At 43.5% G+C, this 21,369-nt stretch overlaps 3 protein-coding genes across 3 annotated transcripts; 1 reads left to right on the top strand and 2 right to left on the bottom strand.

Annotated features, from left to right (window-relative positions):
* Nucleotides 1-1,709: 1,709 nt before the first annotated feature.
* TXNDC12 (thioredoxin domain containing 12) lies at nt 1,710-11,273 on the bottom strand. The gene is given in 8 exon segments (XM_036387407.1): nt 1,710-2,561; nt 2,962-3,045; nt 3,135-3,204; nt 3,758-3,831; nt 4,326-4,378; nt 9,134-9,194; nt 11,175-11,231; nt 11,234-11,273. Coding segments are annotated over 8 exon segments (504 nt in total). The 5' UTR covers nt 11,259-11,273; the 3' UTR covers nt 1,710-2,481.
* On the bottom strand, nt 3,789-8,178 carry KTI12 (KTI12 chromatin associated homolog). Its single transcript, XM_054515826.1, is given in 4 exon segments — nt 3,789-3,831; nt 4,326-4,378; nt 6,333-7,490; nt 7,492-8,178. Coding segments are annotated over 2 exon segments (1,029 nt in total). The 5' UTR covers nt 7,954-8,178; the 3' UTR covers nt 3,789-3,831; nt 4,326-4,378; nt 6,333-6,923.
* Nucleotides 11,274-11,943: 670 nt separating the features above from the next.
* BTF3L4 (basic transcription factor 3 like 4) lies at nt 11,944-21,015 on the top strand. The gene is made up of 6 exons (XM_036387404.2): nt 11,944-12,049; nt 13,172-13,235; nt 14,066-14,179; nt 16,174-16,375; nt 17,603-17,662; nt 18,544-21,015. Exons 2-6 carry the CDS (start codon nt 13,182-13,184, stop codon nt 18,588-18,590), a joined length of 477 nt encoding a protein of 158 aa, XP_036243297.1. The 5' UTR covers nt 11,944-12,049; nt 13,172-13,181; the 3' UTR covers nt 18,591-21,015.
* Nucleotides 21,016-21,369: the final 354 nt, after the last annotated feature.

Below are 21,369 nucleotides of genomic sequence, written 5' to 3' on the forward strand. Positions count from 1 at the left end.
GTAAAGAATAAAGCACATTGCCCGTCCCTGTCACTGAAGGGAGATGTCTGTGGATGAAGAACTTTCTAAAAATTACCTTGAGGCCACCTTGCTTCAGGCATCAGAGCATTTTGCAAAGAAAGGGACACTTCATGCACATCCCACAGGCTGCAGCTTCACTGAGAGATAAGAGCAGGGCAGAGCTGCTGCAAAGTCATGCATGGAAACTCACAGAGGCGCACTCTGCTAATTTGCATCAGAGATTGCTTTTTAATTATGATTTGTTGAATCCTTTCCCAGATGAACACGCAGAGTCCTCCCCCTGCTGGCAAGTAAAAAAGCCATAGCAATGATTTTTTAGTTATGTCAATTTAAAGCTCTAAATAAAATGAGCATCAGATAGGATCTATTTTTTATTTGCTCAATGGATAGAGCTGGGGAAAAAAGGGAATATTTTGCACAACACCAATCCTTTTTTAAGGCTTTTATAGATTTACTTTGAGGTTGATATGACTTGAGAGTAGCTGCTGAGTTCAATTCCATTGTTAATTTACTAGACAATTTGCAAGAGAAGCAGAGGATAAAGCCTGTAGAGTAACTATTAGCAGCTGAGCAGGGTAATTGCAATGTGCAATAATTCCATTAATTCCACTGAGTCCTTATCTTTTAGTACCCAGTTAAGTTTTGGTGCCTAAAATTTCTTAAACATACTGGTCTGGAAAGTAGAATTCCTAATGCTGCTGAACAGTAAAAATTGATTCAGTAGACAAGTTGGGTTTATTGTATAAACAATTTTCCCCACCTAACATCCTCAGATGGCTCCTCAATAAGTATCTGTAGAAAATGATCACATTTGTTATGGGAAGCTATGGCAAGTGTCTTTTGGACAGGAAGTTTTGCTTGAGATGACTAATTTGGTGGCTGAGAGGAGAGCAGTAGGTGGTGTTTATTTTGGCTTTACTATGGCTTTCAACACTGTCTCCCAAAGCATCCCCCATAGACAAACTGATGAAGTACAACCTAAATAAAAGGGCAGTGAAATGGATGGAAAACTGGCAGAACAGCTGGCCTGAAGGGGGCTCATCATTAGTGGAGTACCTTTGGTTGGTACTTTTTAACACCTAACTCTGAGCAAACTGGCAGATGATATAAAGCTGGGGAGAGGGGCTGATCTCCATGTAACAGTGGTTGTGCTGCCATTGAGGACCTCAAGAGGCTGGAGAAATGGGCAGAGAGCGTTGTCAGGAGGTTCAAGAAAGGGAAATGCAAAGCCCTTCAACTGGAATCGAGAAAGTCTGCAAATCTGTTTTGCTGCACAGGAGAATATGGGAATCCAGGTGAAGAAGAAGCTGATCATGGGCCAGCAATGCACTCATGTGACAAAGAAGCCCACAGCATGCTGGGCTGCATTAGAAAAAGTGTCCTCAGCAGGTCAAGAAGGGTGATTTTACTCCCTGCTATTCTTCTCTTCAGTTCCAGTAAAGAAACACATTGCCTTCAACAGTGGAGGTAGTATAAGAATGGTGAATTGTAATTGTGGGAATGGAAAAACAAATGATGTATATATATATATATATAATAACAAATTATAAAAAAGGAGAAACCTTCAGCTGTGACAGTCAACATCAATAATCACTGCAACACAAACAAAAACAAACAAACAAAACCATATCCCCCCCTGCTTAAGACCATAAAGCTACACCCTTAACCACAAACCACTCTCTGCATGCTTATGTTTAAAAAGGTTTAATTTTTTCACCCTGGTACAAAAATACAGTACAATGTGATGGCAAGGCATTCGCCAAAAACATTCAAAGAATAAAAGGGGAAACCCCATAAAGCTTCAACACAACCCACCCTCACTTGATGGAACAATCAAAAGGTGAGTGCATAAGGAAAAAGTTACATTTCTGGCCAAAGGCAAATAAAGATGAATCACAGAGTTTTACACAATAATACATTTGCAGCGCTGATAATTCACATGCTATCTGGACATTCATGAAATGTATTCTACTTGGTGTAGTGGCAGAATTCATGGTTTTGGATATCAAGAAAACAACTGGCCCAGGAACATGCCCCAGTGATGGGAATGCCCAGTAAAAACTATGGGATCACATAATATCAGTGAGAAAAGAGAGATTCAACCCTGATTAGTGTCAAAATGATGGCTACTTCTAGTTTTATCCATCACATTGTCCTCAAATACTGTGTTCCCTACACACCTCCCTTTTAACACCAAATATTAGTGGTTTCTCAAACACACAGAGAGATGTGTTTGCACATTACCCAGTTGTAAAGAACCACCACAGTGCAAACTGCCAGGCAGAGAAAACACTGTAACTGTTGTGTGTGTGTGTGTGTGTGTGTGAACTCCAAACAGGGTTTTTAACCTAACATTGCTGACAGGGGAATTATGTCCCTTCAGTGCATCTACATTCTTGGTCTGTTTAATCATTTCCTCTCAGTTTTGAAGTGATGAAAAGCTATCATTCAGTGTATCCATTATAGTTCATCTCCCAGGTGCTTTTGTTTGAAAGCATCGCCTGTCAGCTTCTCCTGGGCCTCCTTCATCCCTTGGACAACTGAAAGATTACACAGAGAGATACCAACCATTAATCTCAGGGTGAAAACATCAAGGTAAACTGGTAATGAAAGTGATTTAAAACAACACAGTTACAGAATGTAGATCTACAGATTAATCTGTAAGAAAAAAAACAGTCCTGCACCCTTACCCCAACTATGTGTGGCTGGATCATGCAATTTCCATGATTTCCCATGCCAGAACTGGAGACAAAATTAGGTCTTAGAGACTTTTAGTAGGTATTAAGGTGAATCATGATTCTGAGTATGGTTACTGAGGCATCAGAGAATCACTCACACTGTATTTAACCACTCCCAGTTACACTTTAAAGTAACATAATTTCTCTCCATTGCCAAAGCTTCATCTCACTAAAAATGCACTTCAAACAACTGAGCACATACCTTGATCAGCATTGGTATAGAAATACTTGTAGCTGGGGTTTCCTCTCTCATTTATGATTTCTGGATGGACCTTTCCACTGGGGTCTATGAAATAAGAAAACCAACAAGAAATTTAGATGGAAACACTAAGAACCCAGTGCTGTGAATGGACACAACAGCTGTGGATGCCTTACCCATGAAAAGGATTCTGGGAATATAACCTCCATCAGGACTAAAGGCTTCATCCTTTGGCTCTTCATCATCCTTCCACAGCAAGGCAGGAGAGAGGAAAGGTATTAGCAAGACAGCTAACAAAACATGGTGCCTTTTACAGAAACAAATTACTGCCTTCAGATTCCTTCTACCCTGAGCAATTTACATCTTGAAGAGATGCTAAGTAACTGCAGTATCCTCCACTCTCCAAGGGAAGAAAGTTATTTTTACCTACATAAGTATCATTTGTGAAAACAATATTTTTTCTGGTCAGTCAATCTGCATTACTCACCCCACTCTGCTACAGGAATATTTTATATGTACTGAGAGAATGAACATAAATTCCTTTCTTGTGGAAACTGAATCACACAAGCTACAAACTGTTAAAGAGGAAATGGCAGACAGCCAGGTTTATAAACACAATTAAAATAACAAGACTGAAAAAAAGTATTTTTAAAACAATGAGCTCTATCAATCAATCCTGAATGCCTATTTAGGAGTGCAGGATTTAGGATGTACACAAAACAGGATGCAACCGGTTGAGTCAGATTCCAAATGCTTCATTACTAGGCAGAACATGGACAGAGAGCAGAAGGCAGCCTACCTCAAGGTTGACCATAACAAAATTATGGGCAAGTTCAGAGATCTCCTTGGATTCAGCAAACTTTGGCTTCAAAGCTAAAGAAATAAATAAAAATAAGAGGCATGTAAAAGCAGTGGAAAATATTTCAGATTTTCAGGTCAATATCAAAATCTCCACTTCATCCCTCCCTCTGGAGAGGTGGCACTTCTCAACAGGCAGTGAGTAAATGGAATGTATGTGTCCAGCCCTTCCAGGCTTGGAACAGCAGGGACCTGAAGCAATTCTTGCCTGGCAGCCATGGGCTGAAGCCTGCCCAACACACATAGGTGGTTATATTTGATCCAGTGCAACAGAAACAGAAATCCTGATGCAAACCACCACTCCCACTCAACTACCTCATCCTTTAAGGCTTAGCCATACACCCAGCTTGTTTGTTTGCTATGACACCGCCATATTATACCACTCTCAATGAAATACAAATACCATTAGTTACATTTTGGATGCAAAATTAACATTTCTCATGGTTACATGATGTCTGTACAAAGGCTCATTAGAAATTTCAGCAAGCTCTAGTATTCAATGCACTTACCTTTGCAAGCTCCACACCAGGACTTGTGGATGATAACCATAAGAGGCAAGCCACTAACAAAAAGAAGAAAGAAAATTGTCAAAGAAATTCTGTCACATGTACAGTTTAATAGTCAAGTTTTCCTCAAAGGCTAAATGTAATGGGAAATAAGTCAGATATAAAGAGATTATGGGGTGCTCTAAGATTGTCTTGCAAAAAGTTTTCCCAATCTTAAAACATGTGATAAAATTATTATAGCTGCCAGCCAATAACTGCTTGTGTACAGGAGGAGGAGACTTCTCTTCTAAGTTTAGATTTCTCACATACACAACTGGTCATGCTTTTTTTTCCTGGATTACTGGCAATGGTTAATGATAGCAGCTGTTGAGAGATCTCAGGGTGGATTCTTATGGCTGCTTAAGGCAATCCAGTGGATGACAATCTCTCCCCATTACAGCCCAAGTCTCACTGAGCAACCAGCAAACCCAATAACCCAGCAAACCCAATAACCCAGCAAACCCTTGGGCTGCCTGCATGGCTTCCTACACATTTGTATGCTGAAACTAATTGTGATAGATGTGTCCAGTACAGGGCTAAGGAGAGGGGGTCTGTGAGGAACTGCAGCCTAAATAAAATGCAATGCAAAAGGACCAAAGTTAGTTTTGATTTCACTCTTTCCAAATAATTCATTTTGCATTTTCTAGCTACAGTACCCAGAGATTGTTTCCATACAATAATGATATGGCTTCCAGAACAGTAAGAACAGCCTAAAATTAGGTGAAGGAGAGGAAGGAATCTGGAGAGAACATCCTATATGGATACTTCTTTCAGGATATGCCAAGCAAAGCAAAATGTAAGCTTTCTCTGACTGTAAACTCTGCACCATATTAGGGGACAAAAATAAAGTCAAATTTTCATACACATTAATTATTAACACCTTTGCACACAACAACATTAATTACTAGCAGAACTATGTATGAGCTTCTCTTTAGGTGTAAATAGACATGAAAGGAAATCTCTACTGAGCAGTGTTCAGTAATGAACTTTAGAATGAGGAAAGGGTGGAAATGAAGCCATTAACATTTAGAATTGTTCAAACACAAATTCACCATCTATAATTAACTGATATGTCATCAACTTTATATCTGCTTGCAGTAAGGAGCAAGAGTACACATTTCCCTAGTAAAGCTTGCATTGCCTCAGTGCCCTCTCCCTGACTTCTTTTCATTGTTTCTATAGAGTCCAAAATGATTTTGCTTATTTCTTGAGGAGAGGCTGATTTAAGACTGGATTTAAGATTGTTCTTATTATCAAGGATCTGTGATTCAAGTTGAAAGAGTTCAATGGTCTGGTGGTCAGTACTGGCATACCCTTTTTAAGGAGAAATTTTAAAAGCAGATTTTAAATGAAAGTGCTCGCTTCTGAAATACCAACTCTTAGTCAGTAAGAACTCATAGAGGTTTGAGATAATTTATGTGTTTTCTCACCTTTGCTCTCTTTACTTTGACTGGCAAAATAAATTTATTTATATAAAAACATTTTTATAGTCATTTCTCAGTTCTGCAGAGCATAAAGCCACTTAGCAGCTGGTGTGCCAGACAGACACTGTAACTTAAGTAACCCTCCTGCCCCACTTCACCATTTCATCCCAGTGAGCGCTACACATAAAATTAAAACAAAAAGCCACCATTTATTAGAATGAAGAATGAAGCATCCACCAGAAAGTGAGAAGTTTATATAAGCTGTACCCAAAATTACTGGAAACTTAGCTACCCATCACAGCCAGTACAGACTTATGAGTTTCACACAGAACAGAAATAAATACATTTATTTCTGTCATTTTATCTCCTTTTTCCTATGACAGGACTCATTCTTAAGCAATTTGTGTTTTTAAGGGTGTAAAGTGATGGTTTTAAGGGTGTATAATGACCTTGAAGACAAAAGACCTGGCCAAATTTTTTCAGTAAAATAGTCCTGCAGGTAAATTAAGACTTTACTCCATTTAAGGCACACATTTTATTATTAGACCTGAAACAGAGAAGTTTGAGTCTGTTAAGCCAGCACCCTTTTGCAGTGTAAAGTTGAAAATCTTGGGTCAGTCAGATTTCTTTGAAACAGTCACATCCTAAAAAACCAGCCTGTTCCAGATCTGGACCTGAAGTCTCTTCTGCAGTTTGACATTATCTGGTGGCAGCTCTAGAAAAACAATCTTCTTATTCCAGCACACACATGCCAATGTGGAGGGAAAAGCCTTCCCTACAGTCATCACCTTTTGCACTTTCACATCACACTATTTGATTAGCAGGGTTTGCATCTCCACAGGAGATTTCATCGCTTGGGGACGCACCAGTAGCTCTCCTTTTTGCAAGATGCCAGTGGGGAGAAGGCAGTGCTGAGGAACTGCTTTCCTGGAGGTCTCCCCAGCGATGCAGCTGGCTCGGCTGCTGCAGGGACACGGTGTCCACCTTCCCAGAGCAGCTGCTGCTGCTGCCCAGTGATCCGAGCATCCCCGACAGGTGGGACCCAGGCTCCGCAGGTCTGTGCCTCAAGGCACATTCATCCCGCTGCGAGTACTTGGGGGCCAGACCACCGCCACTGCTGGGTGGCACGGGTGACACTTCACTGGATGCTGCGGCTCAGGTATTGCAGGAACATGCTGGCCAGCTGGGACAGGTTTTCATCGCTGGGCTGCATCTTGGTGTAGCTGATGAACTGCCTCCGCAGCCGGCTCAGCTCGGCCACGCTGACGGGCCGGCTCAGCACCAGCCCCTCGGCCACGCCGGGGACGCGGATGGTCTCTCCGGGCTGCGCCCCGCTCCTCTGCGCGGCCAGCACGGCGGCCAGCACGTCCTGGGTGACGCGGTCCAGCTGGTGCAGGAAGCCGCAGGACTGCAGCGGCTGCGTGCGGGTGGAGCGGTGCGGCGGCGGCGGGGCGCTCTCGAACAGCGCGGCGCGGATGGCGCCCAGCGGCAGCGGCTCCTCGCCGCGCACCGTGAACAGCGGCCGGTCCCAGCGGCAGCTCGGGTCGGGCTCCTCGAAGGGCGGCTCGTCGGGGCCGCCCGCGCCGCCGGCGCAGTGCAGGAGGCAGCGCGCCGTGCCCGCCTGCCGCGCCGCGCAGTACAGCTCGTAGCGGATGCTCCGCAGCTCGTTGCCCGCGTCCACGATCACCACGTCCCGCCGGCTCAGGCCGCCGCTCCACCTCGGCCCGCAGCGCCGCCCGGCCGCCCTCCGCCTCGGCCACGACGTGCGCCGCCCGCTCCGGGCCGCCCAGCGCCTCCCGCAGCTCGGCCGCCCGCCGGCTCTTGCCGCTGCCGGGCCGCCCGCACAGCACCACCAGCGGCATCGCCCCGCCGGCCGCACCTGACCCGGACGTGGAGCGACTGCTTCCGCCGGGCACACACACCCACAGCTCGCCCGGCCAACCCCGCGCAGCCCGCGGGCGGAGGGAATCGCGCCCCAGCACCGCGACACCGCCCGGCGAGGCGTCCCGCTTAAAAACGCCTTCGCAGCAGCTGTTGGAGCGGAGGGACCGCGCCCTCGCGCTCAGGGAACTTAAAACCGAGAAGTCCCCAGCATCCCATGGCATTGTGGAGTTTACAGAATTGAAATCGAAGGTTTGAAACTTCCTAGACCACCGGCTCTGGTGCATCTCACTTGATGCATCCCAGATAATTTTATGTAATTTTACATCTCCTGATTTATGGTCAGAAAAAAAAAAATGTACTTTTTACGTTTATATTTTCATTGCGACTAGTAGTTTCTCCCAAGCCTTCAATTCAATAACACTCAAATGCTGCCGTGCTCAAATCAGCGAGCAGATCTGCGCGTCAGCAATGAAAGGAGAGTGTAGTTCCCACCCATCCCATCCCTTGCTGCAGGGTCTTTTTGAGCACTAATCCTGCCTAAACCTGAGAGCTCAGACCTTGCCATCGCTCCCACCCTCTTCTGTCTCATTTTAAAGCCTCCTCTGCTGCTGCTACAATTATAACCGTAAAAACTGAAATAATCTACCTTTTTTTTTTTTTTTTCAAAAATGCCAAAGTATCAAGTTATAAAAACTTGTAAGACTTCTGAAGTGTACCATCTGGGTTAATTCAATGTCTGCACTGGAGTGTAGAACTTGCCAGATGGATCCGTTTGAGAGCAGAGCTAAATTAAACAGCAAACCTGAAAGGCATGAGTAATTTCTGCTCATGTCAGCATTGTCAGATCTAGGTTATAAAGTTAAAATGCAAGTAGAATTTATAAGCATGCCATTCTCCTCTTGGATTTTAACAAGAAGCAGAAGAAACTGAGAAGAGAAAGTCAAGATGTCATTTTTCGTAGAGACATTGTTCTTTTTAGAACTTAAGCTTACCCCAAACCAGGTTCTGTCAGTTCACTAGAGTTTGAAACTTCCAGATTTTTGCTGCAGATGGAAACAAAATACCTCATGCTGAGGCCTGATCCATACAGGCACAAGGAATTTTAGGGAACTCTTAGCACTGCTGAGTTTAAGGGCATTGAGCACCACTTACACTTGTATTTGTGTGTTTGAGAACCGTATCTTTCTTTACTGTGATAAATAATTATTTTATTGTTTCAAGGACATGCTAGGGCTTCAATCACTTAATTAAACTGCAGTGATTAAACCTAGGTGGTGCCTTAGCAAAGTTAACAAAGCTCTGTATTTTCTCTCCAATAACCTGTAGGGATCTGAAGAGTCTCCTAAACCACCCTCCTTTTTGTTAATAGAGACTCTTTTCTATGGTTAAATTTAGGGCTGAAATAGAACCTAATTGTGAATGCTTCTGAAAACAAATTTCTGTATTTAACACTAACAAACATACCTGGCTGCTGCCTCTTTCTTCCCATCTTCCAGTGTTCTCCAATGAATATGATCTCCAAAACCTGCCAGAGAGAAGGGTTTATAAATGCTGCATAATTTAACATGTCAGCTAACAGGAAAACAGCCCAACCCTTGAGAGTACTTTCAACTCATTTTATATTATTTTTTTAAAGACAACTATAGCCCCATTTCTGGAAAGACTTCTGGAAATACTTACAGCCCACACAGTCGTATGAGGAATCCCACTGAAATTAATTAACAAAAACTACCATACTCATGAATATTTCTATATATGTATGTAAATGACACTAAAATCCCCCAAACAGATATTAAAATTGAAGTGCCTTCTGATTATTCTCTGTTCTTTTTCAGTTTGTGAACATTTATTATCTGATGAATGACAAATTAAACATGTCAGCATTCAGCTTCCTAAATCCCACTGAAGGTGAACTAAACTGAAACTTAAAAATTTTGAGGCCAACATATGATCATTAATTGCTCTAAAGCTATTATGCCAAGTATTCCTGCTGATGATAATATCATGGAAGAGCAAGAAAGAACACCACCATTACACAGATTTCTGAGTGTTACAATGACTGAACGATGCAGGAAATATTTTATCTGGCATCCAGATAACAAGTCTTGTTATGTCAATTGACTTAAGAGTGAGTCAGTGTATGTTTAACAGTTGCAAAGCCAGGGTTGGGTTTTTTTAGTAGCCTACACAGCACATGGCCAAAAGCCACCTGGAGAGCTCAGCTGAAGGAGATCCAGGAGCTGTACAAAGAGGAACTCTTCTTGGAACACCTCCTCAGAGGTCTTGGTTCCAGTAATTAACAATTACTGTGCTGGACGGCCAAACATGAGGCTCGGTTTGCCCCCTCCCATCGCTAAGGGTTCAGATTAGTCAGGAACCCGCCATGCCCGAGGTGCTGAGGGGAGCAGATTTTGGGAGCTACACAGAGATCAGGAGCCACAGACTGCCCAGTGAAGATACAGGGGAAAGTGGACATTGTCTCCAGCAGACAACTGTGGCAAAGAAGCTGGAGAAAGCCTAAAACAAGGCGAGTCTTTGGGACACCTCCGTTCAGCATCCGGGAGGTGAGGACACTGGCACAGTGTTTGTGTTACCTGATCTCTGCTGATATGAGCAAATATGAGCATAAGTGATGCAACACATCAAACAGATGAGCTCACAGCAGGGTGGGGACGCCTCATCCCTGTCCCCTCACAGCCACACAGCAAGTGCTGAGGCAGCCCCCGACACAGGACCACGTTTGTACGAGCTCAACATCCCAGAGCAAAACCCAGCTGGATTAGCACAAGTCACGTTTACCCAGAATATTGACACCTCAGCTATTTCAGTCAAACGCAAAATGTTAAAACAGGGAAAACCTTCTATTGTTCTAGCTGGGAAAGAGTTTTCAAAAGCTTTTCTATATTTAAAACAAACCCCACTTTGTGGTGAGCTTCAGTGTGTTTTTGAAAGCATTGCCCAACACATTACAGAGTGTATCTTTTGAATGAAAGTCATCTAGGGAATTAAAGGGTGAATGGCTGGCTGGGGTCCACACCACAGCTTTGCTGTCATTGATCAAATTGGTTTCAACCAGCCTCAGAGGAGGAGATTTACCCTCTACGGCAAAGCCACCACCTGGGCTGAAGCCCGGCCCCGGCTGAACCGGGCTATTAGACACGGTAATTAGACAAGGAGCCTGGGCAAGCCAGGAGCGAGGTGAGGAGCGGTCACGAAGCGCAAGGGAAGCGGAGGGCGGAGGGAAGGGCCATTCATCGCCTGCCAGGAGCCCGGCGGAGGCACGGGGCACTGGGCACGGCGGGGCTGCTCCCCCGGGGCTCCCCTCAGGAGCGCTTCAGCCAGAACCCAACCACAGCGGCGGAGACCCCGCAAAGCCCCCCCGCACCTCCAGAGCCCGAAGCTGCGCCCTCTGCCCCCGCCCGGCGGCCCCCGCGGGCTGAAGGGACCGGACCCGCCCGAGTGGGGACAGAAGTTGGGGAAAGCCCGAAGAAAGCGTTTGTCTGACCCTTTCCGAGCCCTCCCGCGGCGGAGGCGGCGCAGGCCGCCAGCACCAGGCAGAGACGGAGGCTGCCGCGGGCTGAGCCTTCATGGTGTCGGCGCGGGCAGCGGCGGCACCTGGGTACGGCCCCGAACCTCCGGACAGGACAGGACCCGCTTAGCTGGACTTTTTTTTTTTTTTTTTTTAGTCTTTTTTTTTTCCCCGTTTTTTAAAGCCCAGGAAGTGATGTGTGGCGGATGTGGGCGGTACACCGCCCTGACGGCTCGGCCCGGGGGTGCCGGGGGAGGCAGCCGGCGGGAACGGTGGTGGGGGATTGGGGATGAGCTCCGCTTCTTACAGGGAGCCGGGAGCCCAGGGGTAGGAGTCATCGCACCGGAGCCCCAGAGCCCTGGTTACTCCCCCTGGGCAAACCCCAGTGTTATCCCGACGGGAGCAGGCAGTGGTGGGAGGGGCATGGTTCCGAGTTTATTCTCTCCTTCTGAAATAAACCCTTTTGTCGCGCTGCTCTCTCCTGAGTTTGCCCAGCTGGCGGGAAGGCAAAACCGACCGCAAGCGCATAGTGTGAGGGAAGGCTCACGAAGGGGGACAGAGCGAGTGGTGACACGTTTGGAAGCGCCGCGTCCCAGTTTGGGTCACAGTGCACCGCTCCCTGCCCCGAAGCGCGGGCGACTCCTGCTCCCTGGAGACTACAACTCCCAGGAACCCTTGCGCACCATACCCTCCAGTTCTATGTAAATGAGGTGGGCGGGCCCGCCCATCTGCGGGCGGGCTGGCGCCGTCACGTGGCGCAGCGCTTCCTTTCTCTGTGCGCCTCTCTTTCCTTCCTCGGCCGCCATCTTGTTCTCGCCGCGTGTTGGTAGCGGGGGCTCCGCCGCGCTCAGGTGAGGGGGCCCGCTCTTCCCGTGTCCCGCTGTCTCCGTGTCCTGCTATCGCCGCGTCCCGGTATCGCCGCGGCCCTGCCGGCCTGAGGCGGGCGGGGCGCCGCTGCAGCTCGGTCCTATCCCCTTGGGCAGTGCTGGGCCGTTCCCCGGGGAGAGGCCGAGCGAGGAGCCCCTTGTGCGAGGGCTGCCCAGGCTCGCGGGGCCGCGGCTCTCCCGTGGGACCGCGCGTACACGGACTCCTGAGGGATGAGCCGCATTCCCCTCCCGCTCCCCCTGCTCTGGGGCTGCACCCTGAGCCCCTTCTCCCGCCACCCGCGGGGCGCCTCCGTGCGCCGGTCCGTGCCCCGCTCCCGCTCTTGCCCCGGCCGTTCCCGGCACGAAGCACATGCGGAGATTTCCGGGGATCGTTGATGACTCGCTGGGGCAGAGGAGTGAAACGCATTCCTTTTGCTGGGAGGCTTGAGGCGTTTTTTCACCCATTATGGATCTTCAGGGCTTTCAGCCTTTAAAGGTCCCACCTGACCCGTGGGAGAAGCACTGGACAAACTTCCCAGTCACTGTATTGGATGTAAAGCTACCAGAAGTTCATGTAGTAAATATGTCCATACACGAATTTCACAGAGTTTGGATCTTGCTTATTAGTCATAAGTATAATAAATTCATTATATGAAAACTATCACTGGTAGTTTAGTAGTGACCGTGTCCCTGGACCCTCGTAAAGATAAGATGTCTTCCCAGACCCAGTTGTGTTGTATGTGCTGGTTTGGGTCTGGTTGGAGCCTGTAATTCAGTTAAATAATTCCAGCAGTAAACTGGCATCCTGGAAATGAGAATCTTGGCTTGATGCAGAATGAAATGTCCTGTGGAGTCTGTGCCTCATCGTGGCACAGACTCTTTAGCTAAATGTGGGTCCTTTCTACTGCAGGACCACTGTGGATTGCTTAGGTGGGGTGGCTTTAAAGCTCTGGTTTGTATGTTTGTTTTGGGTGATGTTCTAGAAGTTTGAAAAATCTGCTGCAATTGTAAAAGTACTCTTTAAATGACTTTTTTTTTGTTACTGTTTAAGTGACTTTTTTTTTGTTACTGTTTTGATGTGAAGTTGAACTTCTTTTTGCTCTTTAGACATAGCACTATGAACCAAGAAAAATTGGCCAAGCTTCAAGCGCAGGTCCGAATAGGAGGAAAGGTAAGAAAAACCACCAGAGATGCTTTTGAAAGAGAAGAAAAAAAATATGCTTAGGCTTGACTAAATACAGGTTTTGTGTGATCTGGCCTATAGTGCAGCTACCTGAAATGCAAGTTTCTTTCAGTTCACAATGGCTGGATGAGCAGTTTCCAGTGTGCAAGCATTGTTTTAATTCAGTGACTTGTTGTGACCTGTGAAAACTCTGGTTAATCTCACCTGTTGGGTGTTCCAGTTCTGCCTTTATGGTCTTCCTGCTGGGGATTTTCTTCTTTGTGCCTGCTCCAGGCACTGGCTGTGTACTGAGCTGTTTCTTTTCTCTGAGCTCTAATGGGTAGTTAATGTGACCAATAAAAAGGTATGTAGTGTGTTCAGTGTGGGCGCTCATCCCCTGTCATAGGGATGATTGTACAAAAGTTTGCCAAGCAGGAATTCCAAAATTGCTGTCTGTGGAACACTCTGAAAGTGTTGATGACTTGGTTGCCAAAGTGGGGCTATATAAATCACTCTGTTTGTGCTTTGATTTGGAAAAAATATCTTGGGGAAACTTCGTTATGTGTTGCTTAATATTAAGTAGTATTTTTGTAGTCTAGGTTAGCGAAAGGGAAGATATGCTGCTGTTTGGTATTTCTTTGGTCTTTATGCTTAAGAAAAAACTTATAATTGGGAGTGATGGTCAAAGCTATAGGTAAAGGGAGATAAGTTAAGAAATGTTTTTGTCTACAGAAATGTCTCATAACTTGAAAGATGTTGCTCAGACTGTGCCCTGACTTTTGCAATTACTGTTGTGAGATTTTGAGTAGGGATGACTGTTGTCTCTTGATTCTTCCCAGGGAACAGCTCGCAGAAAGAAGAAGGTGGTGCACAGAACAGCTACAGCTGATGACAAAAAACTTCAGAGTTCCCTCAAAAAACTGGCTGTAAATAACATTGCTGGCATTGAAGAGGTAGAGTGAAAAAATAAATGTTTCCTGTTTGAAACTGAACTCATGCTATTGTTTTGGTGGTGGTGTGGTGGGGTTTGCTTTTGGCTTTGACAACAGTTTTATCTTCCAAGCTAAACCATAGAGATCAGGTTATTGAGAGGTAACATTGATGTATCATTGCCTCATTGGCATAAATGTGTATGTGTCTGGAGAAGGAAAGGTGAAGGTTCTGCTGGCCAGGCAGTGTGTGGTGGAGGTAGTAAGCTCTGTGCTCTGTGTGTCAGCATTCATTGCAGAACAAAACTTCTCTTCACTCTTGACTTTTGTGCACTTGCTCCAAAGAAAAGAGCAGTAAATGCACATGGACTGTGCAGGCACATCTAGAGCAAGTGTGGTGCAGAGTATGAAGGAAAGTTTAGAAACACCTTGAGTAAGAGCTTGAGTCTGTATTATCAAAATTAGGACCTTTTACTACACAGAACTTGCTGGCATTGTTTGCAGTAGTTCCAGGAAATGTTTTTAAAGCACTGCTGAGACTCTACAGAAACAGCTTCTGTGTTAATGTAAGTGGGAATGTGAAGGTATCAGATGTTCCTTGAATCCCTCTAATTTACATGTATTAATAAAACATGTTTTCCATAACAGTGTAGGGAGTGACCCTCATGCATGGGAAGAGGAGGAGGTTTCTCCATCGTGAGCTCAGTGGAGCTGTAGTACTTGTAAAGGAGTGCAGCATTTAATCTGTGGTTAATTAATTGAAGCAGGATTGCAAGGTGCATGCAGAAGTCACTAAGTGCATTCCTCCCTTCCAAAGGCAAATGCAGATTCAGTGAGGTTTGCCTGTAAGTTTTCAGACCTCTGGTACAGAACAGTTCAGTTTGTCTGTTTTCTTAAGCTGAATACAAATAAGCAGAGCTATATGAACTAAAGAAAGACACAGTTCTTCTTAGTGTGTGTTCGGGGGGGTTTTGTGCACAGAGCACAGGATCTTTATTCAGACACAGTTATTAAGGAATTTAAATATCTCAGTGTAGGAAGATGATGCAAAGTGTTTCTACCTTGATAGCAAGAGACATAATTGTGGAATGTTTTATTCAAGTGAACGCAGGCTGACCTTGGTAAGCTTCGTGCAGCTAGAAGAGTCATGTTGAGTCAAGCATGAGTAACACATTTGTGTCATTTTGAAAGAGGCTCTTAAGTAACAGGATAACTGTGCTTGAAGCCTTTACCATTTCCCCATGGGCAAAGGACAGGATATTGCTTAGTTTTGCAGGAAAGCAACACACCTGGATTTCCTGTTCAAAACATATTTGGAACTCTACTGCTGTGTGAGGATTGAGAACTTAGATGTTTCTGTATTTTAGATCTCATATTTAGTTCTGAATCCCTCTTTATTCCCGGTAACTTAAAAACATTGCTTAATAATTTTTTCATGTAAGTTTAATACCACTGTTGTGTTGGATGGGCCAAACTCTTTTCCTATGGTCAGACAATTATTTTTTGCATAATAGTTTATCCATGCCTAGAAGAAAAAGCTTTTCAGCTTTCTAAAGCAGGCCACTACTCTGGCTGTAAGATAGAATTCATGGTGATTCAGAAGGCCAGGGAAGGAGAGCAGGATCGCTGTGTGGTGTCCTTAGTCTTCAGAGCCCTTGTGGAATTATTGGGGAGGTAGTGGAAGTGTGTTCCAGTGGAGTTGGTACCAGAGCTGTGTGTGCATCCCTGCCCTGAGCCAGTGTGAGCCCTGTGCCTGTGCCAGCTGGGAAGAAGCAGGAACATTTTCCTGGTAGGTGACACAGGCACCTGTGGAAGGCAGTGACTTAGCCTGACCTGGCAAGGTTGGAGCTTTGAGTGTAGATGGTGTTAATTCCAGGTGCTTTTATCATGGTTATATTGTCCTTTAGGAGGAGTGCTAGTTCTGTAACTTTGATATTTCAAATCTAGATTTTAGTCATTATGCTTGTGTAACAAGGTGCTGCAACACTTAGGTGAATGTTATTAATATATTTAAACAGGTGAACATGATAAAAGATGATGGAACAGTTATTCACTTCAACAACCCCAAGGTTCAAGCTTCCCTCTCTGCCAACACTTTTGCAATTACTGGTCATGCAGAGGCTAAACCGATCACAGAAATGCTTCCAGGCATCTTAAGCCAGCTTGGTGCTGACAGCTTAACAAGTCTCAGGAAGTTAGCTGAACAATTCCCAAGACAAGGTAGGTCTTTTTGGAATCTTTCATAGCTGACTTAAAGGATTTATGAACTACTGAAAGTTTTAACCCAAATTTAACAACAGCATGTGACTTAAAAAGTCAGAAGTGTGTGTGTGCTTTTATTTATTTGCCACTGTTGTGGAAGTAGAGGGTGGGGGAAGAACTTTCTTTTTATCTTTGTTGGTTCAAGATAACATAGGCAGGCCCTCATTTAAAAGAAATGGGTAAATCTGGCATGCTATGATAGCAGGTGTACAGCTGTGTATGGCAGAATGCTTAGGGGAAGGCAAGTTTTTACTTGGGAAAACTCAGCCAGTTCTTTTTGTCAGGAAATATATTCTGTTTTCTTTTGTCCATACAAAACATCTTTCTATTGCAATTAAAGAAGAAGTACGTTCTTCTGCTCTACAACTCACTTTGGAATCCAACCAAGACTTAAAAAAAAACTAGTTAAAAATCAATGTTTTAATGGAAAACTAAAAAAAAAAAAAACAAACAACAAATCACAGTTCTGCATATGATTCTTTATTTTCTATTAATTTTAAAACCTTGGGAGCATGGGTGGAAGGGTGTATGTGGTATAACTATTACTGTAATCTTAAAAAATGAAGATCAGGTATAGTTCCAGTTAGACTGTTAAGGCCATTAAGATGACTGTAGTTGGATGTGTTGCAGTTGTCTGTGTTTGGAATGGAATATACATCACCTGTTCTAATGTTTTCAACACACAGTTATTCCTTTTAAATCAGTTTTAATTTCTCCAACATTCATGTTCAGACTTCAGGTGAAAGTAAAGGGCTTGTTTTTCTTTTTTAGTAATGTATAAAATACCTTCTAGAATTTAGAGAGATGGATCATCATAAACATACTTGAATCAAGTGATGTGTTGGTCACTGGTTGGTGCCATATTATTGTTGCATTGAAAGATGGGACTTCACTTAGAAGATTGAGTCATGCTGGGGGTTTTCTGTATCATTTGATCTTTCCAAACTCTTTATGAGTACCCCATAGCATCTGAAGATGGCTCTGCTAATGCTTTGCTGTCAGAATGTCCCCAAGGAAACCTTTTGGTCATGCTGGTAACTCTCAGTACCGGATCATTTGTGTGTGTTTGTCACTACTGGGGACTGGGGAAGTGCTTGCTTTTTTCACATGTATGGTTTTTATTTTGTTGTGTGAGTGTCCCTGATTCTGTATTATGAGAACTCAGCACCAAATTTCTTTTTGTAGTGTTGGATAGTAAAGCACCAAAATCTGAAGATATTGATGAAGAAGATGATGATGTCCCAGGTAGGCACATAGACACTTTTATGTCCATTTAAGATATAAATATTTTGATTCATTCATTTAAATGTGTAGCTTTTGATGTGATCATACTCCTCACTTGCTGAAGGAGGTTTCTTATATAGGACAGCATTAAAATATGACTTGGGATTCCAGCTTTTGAAAAGTAGATTACCTTGTGCAACTACTTTAATTATTGAGTGAAACTAGGTTAAAGTAGTTTCAGTGAGGTTGAACAGGTATCTAAATATCCAAACAGGGGTTTAGGACTGCAAATTTACGTAATTGGTATCGTTACCAGGTTGTTTTTGTATCAGGGTCTGGAGTGGGAATTTTTATTTCTGTAGCAGAAGAAAAAAGACGTATGTCAGTGTGTCTGGAAGTAAATATGATAAGTTCTTTATTTGACAGTGAATAACTCTTTTATCAATAATCACATTCCACTGTATCCTTTGGGATGGTGGGTTAGCTAAAATAACATACGTGTGAACCAGAGATTGAGTTCCTCCTGCCTTGGCACTGGTTCATTTCTTTGTGACCTTGCATAAAATTCAGTTCTCTAAAATGGCAGGCATTCTTTAAAGAATGCTGATGCTCAAAACTCAACTGCAGCTAGTAGAGCACCTTTGAAATCAGCTCTTAATCACTTAATGTTAGAATTTTCACTGTTGGAGTGTTTCTGCATTTCTAGTTCTTTGTGTATGTTTAAACAAACAATATTTTCTAAAGCCCTTTGAAATCTGCCTATAAAGACATGGTTTCCCTAAGTGTAATTAAGTATTACTTAACCTTTCCTGTAATTATATGCATTTTCATTAAACTTACAATTACTTTGTAATTTTTTTTTCTTTGGGCATTACTGTATTAAATATCTTCATCTTTTTCAGATCTCGTAGAAAATTTTGATGAAGCATCAAAGAATGAAGCTAACTAAAACATTAATAGTTCTGGAAGCTGGCATGGACTAGATTTAAGAAATCAGCTATGTGGTTCCAAAGTTTTAAAGAAACAGAGAACATCATCTGTTAATAGTTCAGTAATATAAATATTTTGTATTTTTATGATGCTGTTTGTTCAGCATTTTCTGTCAGTTGATTTTGCATTTTGCACTTACTCCCAGGATCTACTCTTTTGGTCAAAAAGAAATGTCAGTGCAGTTTGAGGGGTGTGTGTATGTGTGTGGGTGTACGTATAGTGGAGAACAAATTGGAGAACACATATTTAACCATTTACCCTTTTCCTTTGGAAGTAGAAATAAACTGAATCTTCAGCATCATTACTTTGATTATCACCAAATAGTGCACAGAGGGAGTTAAGATGAACGTTTCGTCCACATTTTGTGACCTGAAGGCATTACATACACCATTAAAACTTGGGGTTAATTTGCTGTAACTATTGTACTTGCAGGTGTGTTTCTCAATGTACACATATTTGTTACCAACCTTGTGTTGATCCCAGGATTTAGGGGAGATGAGCTGTTTTAGCAGCTTGTTTGGTACAGTAACTTTTAAAAAACTTGGTCTCATCAAAGTGTGCTTTTTTTAACCTTTTTCAATTTTTTTTTTTTTTTTTTTTTTTTTGGTCTCTAAAGTTTTGATACAAGCTGATATTTGACTCCTTCCATGTAGACTTAGCAATATGTTCTCCTGTTGGTTACTAAAGTATTTCCCAGTCAAAAGAAAAACCCCTTGGTTCTCTACTGTCGGGTCACTTCCTAAGCTTGGAGGTCTGGTTGGTAACAGTCCAGTGCACCAGTTTTGCACAGTAACAGGTTTTTGCTTGAATAACTTCAAGCTGTTCTCTTGGCATGACTGCATTTACTAGCAGCTGATGATCCACTCTCATTCTTAGGGCGCTAGGAACTAAATGCACTGTGTGAACAATGTTTAGGGTGGGAGGAAAGAGTTGTTGACACTTTGCCTTGCTTCCTGCTGGGCAGTCTGTGCAGTGACTAGCTCTAAAGGGATTTTTTTTTCCTTTTTTTTTTTTTTTTTTTTGCCTGTAACTTACCTTGGCCTATAACCTACCTCTAGGTTTGGTGTCATCTATGTAGTAGCTTCTTACAAAATACAAATGCTCCTCAGGCATAAGGAGGACATTGGGAGGTACTGTTGGTACAGTGCAGTATTTATGACCTTTCTTTAAAATGCTTAATGTGAAGCCGTTTTCTCAGAGGCTCTTTCAAGGTTCTTGATGTAATGTGCATTACAGTATAGTTAGATGTCATTGTAACCTCTGTCAAGGGCAGCTGTGGCTTACAAAAGCCACTTTGGTTTTTTTTCCTCTACATCTGTCACTTAACTATGGCTTAATTGGAACATATCAGCTTTTGGTGTAGGCTCATATGCTAGAGAACTGTAATAGTACAAGCAAACAGTCCATGAGTTCTGGAGACTTCATGAACCCAGGGAAGTAGAGCTGTGGTTGTTCGGCAGCTGAACTCCTCGGTTCATTTTCTAGGCTTCGTTCAGTTTTTCCTGTTATATTTTATATACTACATGGATCTTACTACAAAATAAAATAACAGTACAAAAGAGGAAATGCTCCCTCCTGTGTGTTGTCTGCTCCTCCCACCAGCACTGGCTGAGGAAAGCAGGTGGGTGCAGCAGCTGTTTGAGACAGTGCTGCATTCTTGGTGACAGTGACCAAGGAAGATGTGGGGCCAGGGAGGGTCCTGTTGGAGCTCTAGGATTTCACACTCCCTAGACTCACTCCTATTTTCTCTGTGCTGTGGAAAGAAACTTTCCTTTGTTGTATGGCTGATCAGCTGCAGATGATTTGTTCTGTTTATAAGGAGGAGATGTCTCCACAAATGTGTGCTCAGGCATATGGAATTGCATTCTGCTGCCTCTGGGAGCCCAGGGAGCAAAGGAAGGACACAGGGATGTGCAGTGTTCCTCTGTTTGCTTAAGAGGCACAAGTGAAGAACCTTTCCAGGTAGCAACTGTACAGAGTTGATATATGGGACATCCCCTTCCTAAAGACTAATCAGATACTGAAAATTCCTGCTTGTTCATTCTGATGTAGGAGGTATGTCAAAAGCAATTTTGTGAGAGACTAAAAGTAAGCCTTGGAAACAATGATTCCCTCAGTTTATATAGCTGAACTTTCTGATTCCTACAAAATACTGATTTCGTTTTTGCTCTTGAATTTACATGTTAAACCCTCAAATTTTTCCTGTGTTGACAACCAGTAAACCAACTAACTATGCTAGCTTATGTAGTTATATTATCTTCAGTTTTTTTCACTGTCTCTGGAAACAGTCAACCACTTATGATTTGCTGCTGGAAATACTAGAGCTTATCAATCATTAAACTGATTTTAATTAAAAGTAGCCCATAAAGGCTGTTGTGGGAAAAGCTCTTTTTCTTTTGTATTTATTCATGGTATAACACAAACAGTGTTTGTAGATGCTGATGGAAATGCAAGGTTACTAAAAATAGTTTTGGGGAGCATTGGTAAATAAAAACTCCCCTCATAAAGGTGAACACTAAGTTCTTCTTTGCTTGGCTTGAAGCATGGTAACCACCATGCTTCTGAAGCCCTTGTGCTTACTTGCTCACTACTTAACTCTGCTGATGTATTAAAGACACTGCTAATGCTACTGACATGTTAAATAACTTAGCAGTGACTGGAAAGTAGGGAGATGGAGCAGAAAGGAAATGGAAATGTCTCCTTTTGTATGTGAGGATTGTATGTGAGGGAGTCCAAGC

Source organism: Molothrus ater, chromosome 9 (genome assembly GCF_012460135.2).
Source record: "Molothrus ater isolate BHLD 08-10-18 breed brown headed cowbird chromosome 9, BPBGC_Mater_1.1, whole genome shotgun sequence".
NCBI classification, from domain to species: domain Eukaryota; kingdom Metazoa; phylum Chordata; class Aves; order Passeriformes; family Icteridae; genus Molothrus; species Molothrus ater.

What these genes read in the sequence shown, in the direction of transcription:
- BTF3L4 (XM_036387404.2), top strand. Translation starts at nt 13,182, where the DNA reads ATGAACCAAGAAAAATTGGCCAAGCTTCAAGCGCAGGTCCGAATAGGA. An exon ending in ACATTGCTGGCATTGAAGAG is followed by an intron (nt 14,180 to 16,173) that starts GTAGAGTGAAAA and finishes ATATTTAAACAG; the next exon opens with GTGAACATGATAAAAGATGA. An exon ending in TGAACAATTCCCAAGACAAG is followed by an intron (nt 16,376 to 17,602) that starts GTAGGTCTTTTT and finishes TTCTTTTTGTAG; the next exon opens with TGTTGGATAGTAAAGCACCA.